The sequence below is a fragment of the Balaenoptera acutorostrata genome, chromosome 1 (assembly GCF_949987535.1).
Source record: "Balaenoptera acutorostrata chromosome 1, mBalAcu1.1, whole genome shotgun sequence".
Lineage (NCBI taxonomy): Eukaryota > Metazoa > Chordata > Mammalia > Artiodactyla > Balaenopteridae > Balaenoptera > Balaenoptera acutorostrata.
In genome coordinates, this window is record NC_080064.1 from 159,671,364 (window position 1) to 159,690,774 (window position 19,411).

The 19,411-nt window shown below is 40.1% G+C and overlaps 1 protein-coding gene across 3 annotated transcripts in view; it reads right to left on the bottom strand.

Annotated features, from left to right (window-relative positions):
* DSTYK (dual serine/threonine and tyrosine protein kinase) overlaps nucleotides 1-19,411 on the bottom strand; it is a 58,091-nt gene that overhangs the window by 24,758 nt on the left and 13,922 nt on the right. For all 3 annotated transcript variants that reach the window (XM_007182794.2, XM_057526141.1, XM_007182796.2), the window contains one exon: nucleotides 7,055-7,443. In XM_007182794.2, coding sequence (XP_007182856.2) covers nucleotides 7,055-7,443 — 389 coding nt within the window. The remainder of the gene's footprint in view (nucleotides 1-7,054; nucleotides 7,444-19,411) is intronic.

The following is a 19,411-nucleotide window of genomic DNA, read 5'->3' on the forward strand; positions in this document are numbered from 1 at the left end:
GGGAAACTTTACCTTTTAACTTTATAACTTTAACTTTTGTATTTTTTACCTTTTTTATAACATCTCTCCTTTCATTTTATTACAAAAGCACTTCATAATAATTATGAAGAACTTTGCTTCTAACTAGAGCAGAATAACTCTAAGTAAGCTGGAACCAGAAGGACTTAAGTTTGACAAAAGGAAGGAGTTCCACCATGGATGGCTGTCAGAGAAGGGACAGGTGACTGAGAGAATAGGAAATCCTCTTCTCAAGGACACTGATTAATCATTCAAAGGGAGCCTTACTAAGTGCCTGACACTGTTCTAGATGCTTTACATCTAGTCTCTTATTTAAGCCTCACACCAGTCCTAAAAGATACAGATTACTACTTCTATTTTACAAATGCGGGACACCCCAGCACCATAGTCACACAGTTAAGTAACCAAGCCAGGATGTAAGTCCAGGCCCACCTAACTACAAAGACTGTGTTTAAACAGTAACTGAAGGTCCACTGTGTCAGGAACTGTCTGGGCTGGTGTTAGGAAAGTTCTGAAAGAAGAATAAAGGATGGACAAGATGATTTCAGGGACCCTAACAGTCCTACTGTCTATGTTAAAAAGTATACACTGGCTATAAGTAAAAGCCCTGCTCTGCTATGAAACAATGCTGCAAAAGAAGTCAAAAAGAAAATATTTTTAATTGCCCAAATAACAGAATTTCTGCCTGCTGACAGTACTTTCAACCTCTGCATCTCTGAATCAGGGAGGATTCCCTATGGCCACCATCCATTACCCAAAGGGAAACACAAACAGATCTTTGAGATAGTGAAAACAGAAAGAGACGCCATTTGGTGCAGGAAAGAGGTAGATAGGATCCTTAAAAAGGGAGAAAACAGAAGAGGAAGATTAAGACCATAATCTCTTGCCAGATTTTTCCCCAAAGAGCTAATCTTAGAAGGCCAAAAATGAATCAGTGGTGGTGAATTGAGAAAATATAGCCTCAGCTTTAAGCTGTTCTTTTTAAGAGGGATCAAGGCTACTATAGTGAGCATAGGGATTTTTAAAAGAATCTTGCCTCTAAACCACATATATCCTTAACAGGTACAATAAACCTATTAAAAGTATTACCAGGTTTCTTGGCAAAGAGCAATGTATTGGTTATATTTCACAATGTATGTTAGTGTGTGTTAGGGGAAAGGCAAGAGCGATGTTAAATTCAAAGAACATAGAATTACTGCCTGGAAGGAACTTATAATTTAGCATTTTCCTGAACTTCCCATATCCTTTTTTAACACATCACTTTAGTTCCCCTTTCTTTTTGCCCCATAAAATCAGGGTTTCTTTAATTATATTTCTAGAATAGCATTATTTCTCTTACATATTACCCCAACTTTGTTTCTTTTCCCTTAGAAACGGCCATCTTTGACCTAATTCTATATACTCTCTCCTTACAAAAGTATCTGCTTACCTTGAAGATAGTCACCCAAGCTTCTTTCCAACTTTTTACCAGTCAACTATTATCTTTCAATCTAGATACATTCAAGAGAAGACATGGCATCTAACTAAAAGTAAGCAACACATAAATTTAGTTTCATAAGGCGCCAAAACAAATGCCAAAAACAAGACAAAAATTGAGAGAAGCTAGTTTTCTAGCAACAAACAATGTTTAGTAAATTTGGGGGTTAAAATTTTGCATAAATTTGTGATTTTTAGTAAGATACTTTGATTTGGGGTTGTGAAAGTATTAACTGCTGATAAATTAAAACTAACAGTGTCTGTATGGATCAATGGAACAGAATAGAGGGCCCAGAAATAAACCCATACACCTACGGTCAATTAATCTCCGACAAAGGAGGCAAGAGTATACAATGGAGAAAAGACAGTCTCTTCAGCAAGTAGTGTTGGGAAAGCTGGTAGGTCAGTCTCCCAAGGCAATAGAAATAAAAGCAAAAATAAACAAATGGGACCTAATCAAACTTATAAGATTTTGCACAGTAAAGGAAAGCATAAACAAAACGAAAAGACAACCTACAGACTGAGAGAAAATATTTGCAAATGATGTGACTGACAAGGGCTTAATTTCCAAAATATATAAACAGCTTGTATAACTCATAACAAAAAAACAAACAACCCAATCAAAAAATGGGCAGAAAATCTAAATAGATATTTTTCCAAAGAAGACATACAGATGGCCAATAGGCACATGAAAAGATGCTCAACATCACTAATTATTAGAGAAATGCAAATCAAAACTATAAGGAGGCGGCAGAGGAATAGATAAAGAAGATATGGTACATATATACAATGGAATATTACTTGGCCACAAAAAAAACCAAAATAATGCCATTTGCAGCAACATGGATGGTCCTAGAGATTGTCATACTGAGTGAAGTAAGTCAGACAGAGAAAGACAAATATCATATGATATCACTTATATGTGGAATCTAAAAAAATGATACAATTGAACTTATTTACAAAACAGAAATAGAGTCACAGATATAGAAAACAAACTTATAGTTACCAGAGGGGGATGAAGGGGGGAGAGATAAATTGGGAGACTGGGATTGACATATACACACTACTATATATAAAATAGATAACTAATAAGGACCTACTGTATAGCACAGGGAACTCTACTCATTACTCTGTAATGACCTATATGGGAAAAGAATCTAAAAAAGAGTGGAGATATATATGTATAACTGATTCACTTTGCTGTACACCTGAAACTAACACAACATTGTAAATCAACTATACTCCAATAAAAATTTTAAAAAATAAATGAATAAAATAGATCACAACAGCAAAACAAAACTGTAATGAGGTACCACCTCATACCAGTCAGAATGGCCATCATTAAAAAGTCTACAAATAACAAATGCTGGAGAGAGTGTGGAAAAAAGAGAACCCTCCTACACTGTTGGTGGGAATGTAAATTAGTACAGCCACTATGGAGAACAGTATGGAGGTTCCTTAAAAAACTAAAAAGAGAGTTGCCATATGATCCAGCAATCCCACTCCTGGGCATATATCCAAAGAAAACTAGAATTTGAAAAGATACATGCACCCCAATGTTCATAGCAGCACTATCTACAATAGCCAAGACATGGAAGCAACCTAAGTGTCCATCGACAGATGAATAGATAAAGAAGATGTGGTACATATACACAATGGACTACTACTCAGCCATAAAAAAGAACTAAATAATGCCATTTGCAGCAACATAGATGGACCTAGAGATTATCATACTAAGTGAAGTAAGTCAGAAAGATAAATACCATATGATATCACTTACATGTGGAATCTAAAATATGACACAGATGAACTTATTTATGAAACATAAACAGACTCACAGACAAAGAAAACAAATTTCTGGTCACCAAGGGGGAAAGAGGGTGGGGGAGGGATAAATTAGGATAAATTAGGAGTTTGGGGTTAGCAGATACAAACAACACAGATAAATAACAAGCTCCTACTGTATAGCACAGAGAACTATATTCAATATCCTGTAGTAAACCATAATGGAAAAGAATTTGAAAAAATATACATATATGACTGAATCACTTTGCTGTACAACACTGTAAGTCAACTAAAAAATTATAAATCAAATTTAAAACTTTTAATTTTTAAAAATTAAAAAATAAAAATATCAATGTCTGTATGAAATTACAAACAGATTATTTCCATTGATGGCTACTGATTGAGGGTTATAAAGAGAAAATTTTACTACTCCAAATGGTTAAGAGCTCAAAGTAGTAAAAAAAAAAAAAAAGTTTATTTGCAAGTTCATTAGACCTTTCCTGGAAACATTAGTCTACTTTAGTTCCCTGAACTATACCCTACCAGACATCACCATGAGCCAGTAACCATGACAGTGTGTGGCAGCCTGGCTGCCAGGTGACATGTACGTTTGTCCAAAGGGCCAGAAAACACCTGGTAGGGATAAACAGGCTATTGATTAGAGCAGAAAACTGAGAGCTATGAAACTGCCACAGAAAATGAAATGCCACTGCTAGGCTGCAGGAATCCCATCTTAGCCTGAAGAAGTTTAGTCATCTCTGCTTCTTTTTATTCCTTTTCTTACAGGTGTTCAAAGGGAAAAACATATACACACTCACACATCAGACTGAGGCAACTCTAAGGCAGACAGCTGTGTTCCGCTAGACTTGTAAAAGGAACAAAAAAGAAAAGGAGGTGATGTATGTACCAGAAAGGGGGTGAAGGTTAGGAAGGGGAAGTATGTAAATGAAGACAGAACTAGTCCACACGCAGCAACAAAGACACGATGCCGCCAAAAATAAATTAAAAAAAAAAAAAAAAAAAAAAAGACAGAACTAGTGAATATGGTGAATGGTAAAATGTGTTGCCAGCTGGAAAATGACTATGTTTTAACACTAAATGAGGTTTCAGAAACTAACAGCTTGATAGTATTCCTCTATTATTGAATTATGAACTGAGAATCTCAGGGGACCCAGAGCTAAAAAGCTGGGAATACTGTGGTATTCCATGTGGGTACCATGTGAGTTGGCCTATTCCAGAACAAATTGAAAATGGCTAATTTATGAGGCCTTTAAAGTAACGTATTAGAAGAATGACCATTGTATAAGAGGGTAAGGGGAAATTCTGTTTTAATAATTTGACAGTTAAAAATGAACATCTCACTTCCCCTATTTCAATCTTGGTTTCCTTTAGCTAAATGTTTCCTTTCTTTACCACTCCCTTTACAAACCAAATGGAAGGGCTGTTTAGAGCTAACTCCCTGGTCCTAAATATAACTGGAGCTAAACAAAAAAAGATCTTTCTCACTGGCACAGAGAATCTTCAAGGTAGTTAGGAAATGCTCCCAGCAGTAAGCTGAGCATCCCTGAAACACTAAATGGAGACAGGAGCCTGACTATAGTGACAGAGCAGGGCCTGAGCGCCCCAAAGGCTGCTAAGGCCCCTCTGAGGCTCAGCATCAAGGGATTCTAAAGTTAGAAATGCTGTTTCCACATCAAAACCATTGGAGTATAAAGCAGATCCGGAGAAACACTGGCTAAGGAAGCCTCACAAACCACATGAAACAGAACATGAGAGGCTGGAGAATTCCACAAGAAAAGAGAAGAATATTTCTCAAGAAAGAGAATATATATTTCAACTGTGCAGAGAGAAAGTTGATTAGGTATCTCAACTTTCCTCCCAGCCAAGTAGCCTCCTTAACTGTTAACTCAGTCTGAGTGCTTACTACATACACCTGGAGCAGCGCTGGGAACTCTCACCAGTAAGATACGTGCTCAGGTATGCACTTGGGAAATGACTCTCACTTTCTTTTCTTTGACTATTTTATCGCCTCAATTCATGGGACAAAAGTAAATGAGCATTAAAAATTAAAACCAATAAAATGAAGGGACACAGAAAAATCAATCAAATAATGTGCCTGTCCTGCAGATGGCTTTGTTCACATTCCAAGACTGTTTATAAAAGGCAAGAACAGGAAAAATCACCACCCAACTAATAGCAGTCATTTCAGCTACTTAACAGTGTTTTTTAAGTTGCAGGTCACAACACATTAAGTCAGATCATCAATTTAGTGGGTTGCTACCATCATTTTTTAAAAAAAGGAAGTCAAATAGAAGAGAGAAGAAAATATCAGTGTGTTTTGCAAGAAGTAAAAGTATTGTCTCATGAAACTTTATTTCAAATGTATGCATGTATATATGTACTGGGTCCTGATAATAAAATGTTATTTCTTAGAGTGAATTAAAATCTAAAAAAGTTTGAAAACCACCAAGCTATTGGAAACTGAAGGAACTAGACCAGAACAGAATACTATAGAGATTGTGTATGGATCAAATACTTATGAATTGTGAAGAAGTTTGTGGGTCAAATGAGCAGGCTCAGTCAATAAACAAAGATCATTGTCAGAGCTACTGTCAGAGTTATCCAAGAACTCTAACATCGTCCTGGAGCTAAGCAGTGCACGCTCCCAGTCTGAACACAGAGGAAAGCCACCACTGAAACTGAGCTGAGAGGAAATGCTGGCTGGTATACGTAGCCCCCTCTAGCATTTATCGAGATAAAAGAAATCTGGACTCTGGAAGGAAATGAGATGACAGTTTCTACTTCTAGAGGATCACAGGCCGAGGCCACAACCAAAGCACTCACTCACTGACTGAGAGATCAAGCCTTCTAGAACAGGGGTAGGTGAAGAGAAGAAGAAACCATTCTCCTAGTCCTGCCAAACTAGCCCTTCCTTCCTGGCACAGCTAACCATGGTGATGGACTCTCTGTTTTGAGCATGTCTGCATTCTTTTATTCCTACCAGCTCCTGACCCCCGACATAGTCACGTCCTCTGCTCATCCCCATTTGGCCTAATCAAACAGCCCAGTCCTAGCTATACAGTAGCAAGGGAAGCCCTGCACAAGAGACAAGTCCTTCCTAAATGGAGATCTGAATACCAGATAGACAATATGATCTTTTAGGAGATGCCGCAAGACCTGTGTTCTGTTTGGGAGTTGGAAGAATATCTTTGAGAAAAGCAAAGATATTCTTCAGATGACGGGCTCTCCATATCTCCTTACATTGAGCCAGACCTGTCCTCAAGTTCTGAAGTCCCTTAGAAAGTAGGAGACATGATCTGTCCCACTTAGTAAATAATGGCAGGTCTAAGGAAAACTTCAAAAGTTCTTCACTTGTTCTCAACTCAAATAAGAACATTAATCATCTTACTTGCACCTTTTAGAAAGGGATGGCTAGAGACAATTCTAGCAACACCTTTCTGCTAAGAAATGAAAAAAGGATTTCTAACCCTGATCCTAATTCTGTCAAAGCACATTGAGATGAAAGTACCACAGTCCTTCAATTTTAGACAGGGATTAAGCAAATTGCCCAGGGCCTTGCAGCATGGTAGTAGGGGCAGGGATGGGCACTGCTACAGCCTTGTCTGGTTTTCAACTTCCTAGATCATGTTCCTTTGACTCTATCAGCTGATGCTCAGAGCCCAGAGTACATATTGCCAAATTACTTTCTGAGAAAGCTCAAATACAAGGAAAGCTGGTATATATCTGTGCAACTATGTAAGTGTGAGTTTGGTACCTGTAAGAGAGCATGGTGCATCGTCACCTCCAGTTCGGCTAAAACATGGGCAGCATCCTCACTGTCCTCTTGGACCTCCAGGTCCTCCTCAGGGATGGTCTCCCAGTTGCCCTGGTGAGCAACCAGCGTGTGCACTAGTTCATACTGGCCAGGGAGTGCCAGGCTGACCCGAGTCTGAGTCCCATAGGTGAAGCGGAGGCGCCGAAGCTTACAGTTCTCCTCATTGCCCAGCTTGGTGGTGGGAAGCACCTGCAGCCCCAAGAGCAGGTTCAACAGCTGGCACTTGACATTACAGTCCTGGCCGAGGATCAAGATGCAGGGGAGGCAGTCCACAATCTGCTGGAGGTACTTCTCTTCCTTAGGTGGGAAGGAAATGCAGCTCAGCTGGCCTGGTTGGGGAAGGGGAGGGTGGAGAAGGAGAAAGGAGTACAGAGAGAAGAGTGAGGAGGGGTAGGGAAAGACTGCCAGGGAGATCCCATTAGGATGTCAGGCTCCTAGAAAAGAAATTTCTCGGAAGCTCTTGGCTGAAGGAGATACCAGGAAAACATCCCAGTCAGAAAAGGTTCCTCAAATATCAAACAGGATTCCCCTCTCTGGCTCATTCCCAGAACAGTTGTTTCTATCCAGAAAGGTGGCAGTGACCTGATCTACCCTCCCCTCTCGTTTTTCAACCAGTGGAGGGACAGCCTAAGGAGTTTACAAGGACTCAGGTACAAGATCATTAAATTGACAAAGCCAGAAAAGACCACACTAACTGGGATCCAAGACCCGAATATATCAAAATGAAAACTTTCCTTGTGACACAAGACCTAATACTTGAACATATAAAGGCCCTTTAAAATGACTCTACCACATGCAGTTTTAGCTTATTTTCCTCATTTATAACATATTTTATAACTAAATGTATGAGCCAGTCTTTAAATACGCATGTATTGAAATAAAATGTTATTCAAGTGTGCATAAGCTCTAGAATCTTTTCTGGTTCATTTCACTGATGGCTGGTGACAGCATCCCAGCTGCCAAGTAATCTGTTTTCTTAAAACACTGGGTGGGCTTCCCTGGTGGCGCAGTGGTTGAGAATCTGCCTGCTAATGCAGGGGACACGGGTTCGAGCCCTGGTCTGGGAAGATCCCACATGCCACGGAGCAGCTGGGCCCGTGAGCCACAATTGCTGAGCCTGCGCGTCTGGAGCCTGTGCCCCGCGACGGGAGGGGCCGCGATAGAGAAAGGCCCGCGCACCGCGATGAAGAGCGGTCCCCGCACCGCGATGAAGAGTGGCCCCCGCTTGCCACAACTGGAGAAGGCCCTCGCACGAACCGAAGACCCAACACAGCCAAAAATAAATAAAAAAAAAAAAAAAAAAAAAAACACTGGGTGCTCAATTAAGATCAATATCTCCTAATCAAATCACATTCTTTCAGTTTATGGAGGACAAGACCCTGAATAAGACAAAGGGAAAGAACTACCTGTTAGGATAAAATCCAGGCAAATCTAGGCAGAGGTGTGATCCATCTCAGAAATATCCTTTCAGGACACCACACTCATCTAAACAGATCAAATAATACTCAAGAGAAAACAAGGGACTTCCCTGGTGGCACAGTGATTAAGAATCTGCCTGCCAATGCAGGTGACATGAGTTCGAGCCCTGGTCCGGGAAGATCCCACATCCCTCGGAGCAACTAACCCTGTGTGCCACAACTACTGAGCCTGTGCTCTAGAGCCCGTGAGCCACAACTACTGAGCCTGCGTGCCACAACTACTGAAGCCCGCGTGCGTAGAGCCCGTGCTCCGCAACAAGAGAAGCCACCACAATGAGAAGCCCGTGCACCACAATGAAGAGTAGCCCCCGCTCACTGCAACTAGAGAAAGCCCGCGTGCAGCAACAAAGACCCAATGCAGCCAAAAATAAATAAATAAAAATAAAAAATAAATTAAAATTTTTTTTAAAAAGAGAGAAAACAAAAGTCTTCCTAAAGTATGAGAACATCTATTTGGGAAAAAGAACCAGAAATTAGTTGACTAGAACTCTCATATTCTGAACTTGATCACTCCCCAGCTTGTTCAGTGGCAGTGCCTGCCCAAGTCTAAGATTCAGGCAACTTTGTGTTTGTCCAGAAAGGCACAGACCCACGGTTCTTAGGCTGTTAGAAGTCCAATCTCGGAGCCAAATACATACATCTTAATTGAAATTTAGGGTGGCACCAAGTGAAACAGTATTTGCTTTAGTCACTTAACCATGAGCTGTTCATTTTGTTTATGTAATTGAAGCAAGAGAGGCCTGATTCATTTAAGAGGTTGTCCTACTTCAGACTCTACCTATCCTGCTTCAAACTCAGTATTTCAAATCCTCAAATCTTTTTCTCTCCCACAAATGGCACCACCAAAAGATTTAAGGAAGTTGGCTTTCACCCAGCCCCCTTTATGAATTTCATTAAGCCCTTCCTTTCATGTCGGCCTATAAGTACATCACCTGGCCAGCACATGTAAACCAGTGATACGAGACACTGAAACAGGAAATCTGTTCTCTTGGGACAGAGATGAGAAAGCAAAGTGTTAACTGAGTGCCCAACTGTGTGCAAGGTATTTACTAAGCGCGAGAGTAAAACACCAGACAACTGGTCTAATATTTGACCCACTGATACAATCTAAAAGCAAGGGGAGGGGCTTCCCTGGTGGCGCAGTGGTTGAGAATCTGCCTGCCAATGCAGGGCACACGGGTTCGAGCCCTGGTCTGGGAAGATCCCACATGCCGCGGAGCAACTAAGCCCGTGAGCCACAACTACTGCGCCTGCGCGTCTGGAGCCTGTGCTCCGCAACAAGAGAGGCCGCGACAGTGAGAGGCCCGCGCACCGCGATGAAGAGTGGTCCCCGCTCGCCGCAACTAGAGAAAGCCCTCGCACAGAAACGAAGACCCAACACACCCAAAAAATAAATAAATAAATAAATAAATAAATAAATTTAAAAAAAAATAAAATAAAATAAAAGCAAGGGGACACAGCCAATTGCTGTGCAACCACTTAGCAAGTAGTGAGTCCTGAGTCCCTTCATATCTTATTGACAACTAAACAACACTTACCACAGTTGTCAGGGAGGAAAAACAATTTTCCTCTACCCTTTTAGTTTCCTCTGGCTGGGTCTAAGAATTAAATTGACATGAGACAGATTACCAGGAGAAAATGAAATTTAATTAGGTACACATGGGGAATCTGAACATGAGATTCCAAAGACGGGTTAAATGAGATACATATGTCATCCTGGACTAAGGAGAGGGGGTAGGGGGCTGGGTCTTCAAAGGGAAACAAGGCAATTCACAGTAAGAATGAAGAGTGAATGTTTGGTAAACAAATGTTTGCTGGGCCATCCAGAAACAACGGGACATAGAGAGGACTTTGACCAAACAGGCCTTGCTAGGTTCCTCCCCTGACTACTACACCTGGTTCATATTACACTGTAGCTAACCCTGGTGATAGCTCTCTTTATGGGATAGGCCCTCTATCTAAATTATTTTAGGCAGTTAAGGCAGAGGAGATAAAAGCTCTTCCTGAGCCTTTTGTTTCTTTAAAACAACCAAGCCTAAAGTAATCTTCGTACCACAGAGACACATTTTGGGATGGTAAATTTTGCTCCCCTATACAGACTATTCCAGTTGTATGTTTATAATTACCAAAAGCAGGAAGAACCATATTTCCCTCTGTATCCTCAACACCCAACACAATGACTAAAAAATAGTTAATGCTTTGTTATACACTTGCTTTGTTACACGCTTTGTTATACGCTTGCTTGCTCTGTGTAAGAATCCATTTACCATGGAGAATTGTCTACAGAAAGCCATAAGTGTTTCTACTAAGTACTGAGAAAAGTCCAGTAGCATGATGAACAGTCTGGTACCGTGAATAGTATAGGAGCAACTGTCATTCCTAAAAACCTCCTTCATCTCAACATGGAGAGTAGAGGTGGACAACAGAATAGTACCTCCCCATTCACCTGCAGACCACAGTCTCAGCCTGAGCAGTGAGAAGTCCAGTTAGATTCGCTCTTATCTACCCTTCCTGTTCTTTCTCTTTTCCCAGTCTTCCTCAGATCTCAGACGGGTGTCCAAACTCCTATAACAAAAGTTATAAAAATAAGCCTAAATAAAAGCCATAATAAAAATAAGCTTAAATGAGTTTTGTGACTGCTGCTGCTTGGAGAGCAGGTAACAGAGAACAAAAACCAAGTAACCATTTTTCAGAACCAGAGGGAGAGATCTCAACACCTCTGAGACCTCAGGGTCAACTATAGGAAAGCCAGTAAACCATGCTGCATTGGCCAAAACCACAGCGGACATACCCCATTACTCATCTGGTCCAAATTATCACACCCCCATCTCTGTAGTGACAAAAATAGTCACTATAAATAAACCCGCTAGAGTCAAACAACCATAGGCCAGTGCAATGGGAGAGTGGGCTGACAGCGAAACCAGTTCTAATTTTCGTTTCCACGCACTCTGCTAGGGTTCTGCGTGCAACCCACTGGACTGAGAAAAGGTTTTCAAAATGGATATCGCCATCTGTTTTTCAAAACGTCATTATCCAAGGCCTTTGCTTCTCCCACTAATCTTTAGCTTTTTCATTGCTCTTCAACGTGTCTACAAGATTTGAACAAGAGCATGGAGAGAAATGAAGCTGAAACGAGATCGTTTCACTCCTTGCTCCTCTCGGCAAATGCGTCGGTGAGGGAGTGGGCAGAGCACCAGCCGAGGGCACACGCTCCCATCCCGGGCTTCACCACTGACTGGCAACCTACTTGTTTCTCTCAGCCTTGGATTTCTCATCTGTGAACTAAGGGACTTGGATTAGATCATCTTTAACATCCCTTCCAGTTCTGAAATTCCAGGATTCCATCAGGTTTTAACTGTTGAAAGAAAAATAACTGAGGGGGATGGGCAGTTGGTCTGATAGTTTTTCTTTTAAACTGTACCTGAATTTAATTACTCGAGCTCCCCCTGGACTACTATAACGGCAGATCAAAAGCTGACTGAACGGGGCTTCCCTGGTGGCGCAGTGGTTGAGAGTCTGCCTGCCAATGCAGGGGACACGGGTTCGAGTCCCGGTCTGGGAAGATCCCACATGCCGCAGAGCAGCTGGGCCCGTGAGCCACAACTACTGAGCCTGAGCATCTGGAGCCTGTGCTCCGCAACGGGAGAGGCCGCGACAGTGAGAGGCCCGCGCACCGCGATGAAGAGTGGTCCCCACTCTCCGCAACTGGAGAAAGCCCTCGCACAGAAACGAAGACTCAACACAGTCATAAATAAATAAATAAAAGAACGTGAATTTCTTTAAAAAAAAAAAAAAAAAAAAAAAGCTGACTGAACTAGCCAGGGGCTCTGAGGACCTACCAGGCAGTTTCAACAGTTTTCTAAAGAAGAGATTAAAAACTGTAGACTGACGGTAGGAGGGAGGAAGAAAATCTGTTTCAGAGCTAGAGCAGCTGCCTCACTGACAGTTAAAGGACTTCGAGTTAATCAGGTTTCCTTTTGTAATTAATATAACAGCATCTGCATATGGGGCTGCCGGAAGGTAACAGCACGGCCTCTCAGCTGGAGCACATTAACCCTGCCAACTCTGGCTGCAGGAAAATTCAAATCAAATTGTCTTAAATGCAAGGCAAGACTTTTTTTTTCTTGATGATTCTTAAAAACAGATTATCTTGATTTGCGTTACTTCTAAACAAACGTTTCAAACTACAAGGAGAAGAGCAGCTAAAGTAGCAACGCATTTTGTTTATCTGTTTTAGATAATGAAGGGGAACGAAATATATCATCCCAAAATATGCCTCTTTGACATTATTTTGAGCAGGTTATTTTTAAGAAACTGCAGACACAGGTGAAGCTCTGGAAACTGAGACGTTACCCTTTCGTACGAGACATATTTAAAAGGGAAATCTCCATTTGTAATGGTGTCTTCCTCCAGTACCAGGAAGAGGAGGGCTCAAAATCTCTAGAAACTCTTATCAATGCAGAAGGCAACCACTTAAAACTGCATAACAACCTTACCCTTGTTTACTGTGCTTTTCCTGATAAACACCCATAAATGACTCCCCCCACCTCACCCCACCCGAGTGTTTTATCTTTAGCTGGAAATCGTATTTAAGGTAGTGGCTTGGGCCATTTTGGAGTCACGCAGTTTTTCCAGGGTATCTCCCATGTGTACAGGAGGTACACATGTTATTAAATTTCTGGTTGTTTTTCTCCCATTAATCTTTTTATAACAGGAGTGTCTCAGCCAAGAACCTAGAAGGGTAGAGGGAAATTATTTTTCCTTCCCTACAATAATATTTACTGAGCCCTTTCTAAGTACATCACTTTATTTGCCCCATTTCATTTAATGCTCACAATTCTACCAGACATAAACTATTATTATCCCCATTTGTAGATGAGGAAGCAGTAGCTTAAAAGGCAAAACAGAACAAAAAAGAAGCCATGTTTCTCCATTTCTCTAAGCAGATAAAAAGTGGAACACAGGGCAGAGCAGGAACTGTTCTTAGGTCTCAGGGGGCCAGGTGAATACTTAATGGTAAACAATGTCCCTGAAGGGTGGCAGAATATGCCATCCCCCAAAATGTCACTTTGGCATAAGGATTATTTTGAGCTAAAGGCACTCGACAAACAGCAGGTATAAGAAGGGCGCTCTGACCTCCGCTTTATCTTCCTGAAAGCAAGAGATAAAACCCCCATTGGGAAGATGTCCTCCCTATAACAGAAGGAAAGCAACATTCTTATCACCAGAGACTGGGAGTCGAGATCAAGAAAAATCTGTACAAATAAGCCTTGTTAAACTAACCAGTACCCTCCTAGTTACTTTCCCACCGTTAACTGCCCTAGCCCAAGGCCCTTTGTCTTGTCACGCTTTCATAATTTACTTCTTTGTCCAGTTCAACTCTGTTTCTTTGGGTCTTCATTCTTTTGTGAGGACCCCCATGTACATGTAAAATTTAACAAAGTGCTGATGCTTTTCTCCTGTTTATCTGTCTTATGTCAGTTTAATTCTTAGGCCCAGCTGGAAATAATAAGAAGACCGAGGAGAAATTCTTCCTCCTCTACCCGCCCTACCACACTTTCTCCCAATGTAGGGCCAAACACAACTCAGTAGTTGTAGAACCCCAATTTAAAGCAGACTGACAGAGTCCTTACGGAAACCGCCCAAGACGATGAGGCCTGGGAGAAAAAAACAGCATTAACACTAGCTGGTGAACACTTTTAAAAAATGTTATTCTTATTCTACCTAAGAGCTCTAGAGTCCATTTTCTAAAAGAAACAGTAGGTACTTTTCAGAGAAACCTTTAATGTTCCTCTCATCAGTTAGTGTGTATTACCCTTTGGGGTGAGGTTAAGATTATTCTAAAAAGGGAGAATTGGTGGGAAGTAATGTTAATGACCTTTTAAAATTAATTAATTATTTATTTATTTTAATTCTTGAATTTTATTTTTTTTATACAGCAGATTCTTATTAGTCACCAATTTTATACACATCAGTGTATACATGTCAATCCCAATTTCCCAATTCATCCCACCACCACCCCCACCCCCGCCGCTTTCCCCCCTTGGTGTCCATACGTTTGTTCTCTACATCTGTGTCTCAATTTCTGCCCTGCAAACTGGTTCATCTGTACGATATTCCTAGGTTCCACATATATGCATTAATATACGATATTTGTTTTTCTCTTTCTGACTTACTTCACTCTGTATGACAGTCTCTAGATCCATCCACGTCTCTACAAATGACCCAATTTCGTTCCTTTTTATGGCTGAGTAATATTCCATTGTATATATGTACCAAAACTTCTTTATCCATTCGTCTCTCGATGGGCATTTAGGTTGCTTCCATGACCTGGCTATTGTAAATAGTGCTGCAATGAACATTTTGGTACATGACTCTTTTTGAATTATGGTTTTCTCTGAGTATATGCCCAGTAGCGAGATTGCTGGATCATATGGTAATTCTATTTTTAGTTTTTTAAGGAACCTCCATACTGTTCTCCATAGTGGCTGTATCAATTTACATCACCACCAACAATGCAGGAGGGTTCGCTTTTCTCCACACCCTCTCCAGCATTTGTTGTTTGTAGATTTTCTGATGATGCCCATTCTAACTGGTGTGAGGTGATACCTCATTGTAGTTTTGATTTGCATTTCTCTAATAATTAGTGATATTGAGCAGCTTTTCATGTGCTTCTTGGCCATTTGTATGTCTTCTTTGGAGAAATGTCTATTTAGGTCTTCTGCCCATTTTTGGATTGGGTTGTTTGTTTTTTTAATATTGAGCTGCAAGAGCTGTTTATATACCTTAGGGATTAATCCTTTGTCCGCTGATTCGTTTGCAAATGTTTTCTCCCATTCTGAAGGCTGTCTTTTCATCTTGTTTATGGTTTCCTGTGCTGTGCAAAATCTTTGAAGTTTCATTAGGTCCCATTTGTTTATTTTTGTTTTTATTTCCATTATTCTAGGAGGTGGATCAAAAAAGATCTTGCATGATTTATGTCAAAGAGTGTTCTTCCTATGTTTTCCTCTAAGAGTTTTATAGTGTCCGGTCTTACATTTAGGTCTCTAATCAATTTTGGTTTATTTTTGTGTATGGTGTTAGGGAGTGTTCTAATTTCATTCTTTTACATGTAGCTGTCCAGTTTTCACAGCACCACTTATTGAAAAGACTGTCACCATGTTCTTGGATTGGAAGAATCAACATTGTGAAAATGACTCTACTACCCAAAGCAATCTACAGATTCAATGCAATCCCTCTCAAACTACCACTGGCATTTTTCACAGAACTAGAACAAAAAATTTCACAATTTGTATGGAGACACAAAAGACCCCGAATAGCCAAAGCAATCTTGAGAACGAAAAATGGAGCTGGAGGAATCAGGCTCTCTGACTTCAGACTATATTACAAAGCTACAGTAATCAAGACAGTTTGGTACTGGCACAAAAACAGAAATATAGATCAATGGAACAGGATAGAAAGCCCAGAGATAAACCCACGCACGTATGGTCACCTTATCTTTGATAAAGGAGGCAAGCATATACAGTGGAGAAAAGACAGCCTCTTCAATAAGTGGTGCTGGGAAAATTGGATAGGTACATGTAGAAGTATGAAATTAGAACACTCCCTGACACCATACACAAAAATAAACTCAAAATGGATTAAAGACCTAAGTGTAAAGCCAGACACTATCAAACTCTTAGAGGAAAACATAGGCAGAACACTCTATGACATAAATCACAGCAAGATCCTTTTTGACCCAGCTCCTAGAGAAATGGAAATAAAAACACAAATAAACAAATGGGACCTAATGAAACTTAAAAGCTTTTGCACAGCACAGGAAACCATAAACAAGACCAAAAGACAACCCTCAGAATGGGAGAAAATATTTTCAAATGAAGCAACTGACAAAGGATTAATCTCCAAGATTTACAAGCAGCTCATGCAGCTCAATAACAAAAAAACAAACAACCCAATCCAAAAATGGGCAGAAGACCTAAATAGACATTTCTCCAAAGAAGATATACAGATGGCCAACAGACACATGAAAGAATGCTCAACATCATTAATCATTACAGAAATGCAAACCAAAACTACAATGAGGTATCATCTCACACCAGTCAGAATGGCCATCATCAAAAAATCTACAAACAATAAATGCTGGAGAGGGTGTGGAGAAAAGGGAACACTCTTGCACTGTTGGTGGGAATGTAAATTGATACAGCCACTATGGAGAATAGTATGGAGGTTCCTTAAAAAACTAAAAATAGAACTACCATACGACCCAGCAATCCCACTACTGGGCATATACCCTGAGAAAACCATAATTCAAAAAGAGTCATGTACCAAAATGTTCATTGCAGCTCTATTTACAATAGCCAGGACATGGAAGCAACCTAAGTGTCCATCATCGGATGAATGGATAAAGAAGATGTGGCACATATATACAATGGAATATTACTCAGCCATAAAAAGAAATGAAATGGAGGTATTTGTAATGAGGTGGATGGAGTTAGAGTCTGTCATACAGAGTGAAGTAAGTCAGAAAGAGAAAAACAAATACCGTATGCTAACACATATATATGGAATCTAAGGGGGAAAAAAAAAAAAAGGTCATGAAGAACCTAGTGGCAAGATGGGAATAAAGACACAGACCTACTAAAGAATGGACTTGAGGATATGGGGAGGGGGAGGGGTGAGACGTGACAGGGTGAGAGAGTGTCATGGACATATATACACTACCAATGTAAAATAGATAGCTAGTGGGAACCAGCCGCATAGCACAGGGAGATCAGCTCGGTGCTTTGTGACCGCCTGGGGGGGTGGGATGGGGAGGATGGGAGGGAGGGAGATGCGGGAGGGAGGAGATATGGGAACGTGTGTATATGTGTAGCTGATTCACTTTGTTATAAAGCAGAAACTAACACACCACTGTGAAGCAATTATACTTCAATAAAGATGTTTAAAAAAAAAAAAAAAAGAAAAGACTGTCTTTTCTCCATTGTATATCCTTGCCTCCTTTGTCATAGATTAGTTGACCATAGGTGCATGGGTTTATCTCTGGGTTTTCTATCTTGTTCCATTGATCTATATTTCTGTTTTTGTGCCAGTACCATATTGTCTTGATTACTGTAGCTTTGTAGTATAGTCTGAAGTCAGGGAGTCTGATTCCTCCAGCTCCGCTTCTTTCCCTCAAGACTGCTTTGTCTATTCGGGGTCTTTTGTGTCTCCATACAAATTTTAAGATTTTTTTGTTCGGGTTCTGTAAAAAATGCCATTGGTAATTTGATAGGGTTTGCATTGAATCTGTAGATTGCTTTGGGTAGTATAGTCATTTTCACAATGTTGATTCTTCCAATCCAAGAACATGGTAGATCTCTCCATCTGTTGGTATCATCTTTAATTTCTTTCATCAGTGTCTTATAGTTTTCTGCATACAGGTCTTCTGTCTCCCTAGGTAGGTTTATTCCTAGGTATTTTATTCTTTTTGTTGCAATGGTAAATGGAAGTGTTTCCTTAATTTCTGTTTCAGATTTTTCATCATTAGTGTATAGGAATGTAAGCGATTTCTGTGCATAAATTTTGTATCCTGCAACTTTACCAAATTCATTGATTAGCTCTAGTAGTTTTCTGGTGGCATCTTTAGGATTCTCTATGTATAGTATCATGTTATCTGCAAACAGTGACAGTTTTACTTCTTCTTTTCCAATTTGTATTCCTTTTATTTCTTTTTCTTCTCTGATTGCCGTGGCTAGGACTTCCAAAACTATGTTGAATAATAGTGGTGAGAGTGGACATCCTTGTCTTGTTCCTGATCTTAGAGAAAATGCTTTCAGTTTTTCACCATTGAGAATGATGTTTCCTGAGGGTTTGTTGTATATGGCCTTTATTATGTTGAGGTAGGTTCCCTCTATGCCCACTTTTGGAGAGTTTTTATCATAAATGGGTGTTGAATTTTGTCAAAAGCTTTCTCTGCATCTATTGAGATGATCATATTGGCTTTTATTCTTCAATTTGTTAATATGTTGTATCACATTGATTGATTTGCATATATTGAAAAATGCTTGCATCCCTGGGATAAATCTCACTTGATCATGGTATATGATCCTTTTAATGTGTTGTTGGATTCTGTTTGCTAGTATTTTGTTAAGGATTTTTGCATCTATATTCATCAGTGATATTGGTGTGTAATTTTCTTTTTTTGTAGTATCTTTGTCTGGGTTTTGGTATCAGGTTGATGGTGGCCTCACAGTATGAGATTGGGAGGGTTCCTTCCTCTGCAATTTTTTGGAAGAGTTTGAGAGGGATGGGTGTTAGCTCTTCTCTAAATGTTTGATAGAATTCACCTGTGAAGGCACCTGGTCCTGGACTTCTGTTTGTTGGAAGATTCTTAATCACAGTTTCAATTTCATTACTTGTGACTGGTCTGTTCATATTTTCTATTTCTCCTGGTTCAGTCTTGGAAGGTTATACCTTTCTAAGAATTTGTCCATTTCTTCCAGGTTGTCCATTTTATTGGCATAGAGTTGCCTGTAGTAGTCTCTTAGGATGCTTTGTATTTCTGTGGTGTCTGCTGTAATTTCTCCTTTTTCATTTCTGATTTTATTGATTTGAGTCCTCTCCCTCTTTTTCTTGATGAGTCTGGCTAAAGGTTTATCAATTTTGTTTATCTTCTCAAAGAACCACCTTTTAGTTTTATTGATTTTTGTTATTGTTTTCTTTGTTTCTGTTTCATTTATTTCTGCTCTGATCTTTATGATTTCTTTCCTTCTGCTAACTTTGGGTTTTGCTTGTTCTTCTTTCTCTAGTTCCTTTAGGTGTAACGTTAGATTGTTTGAGA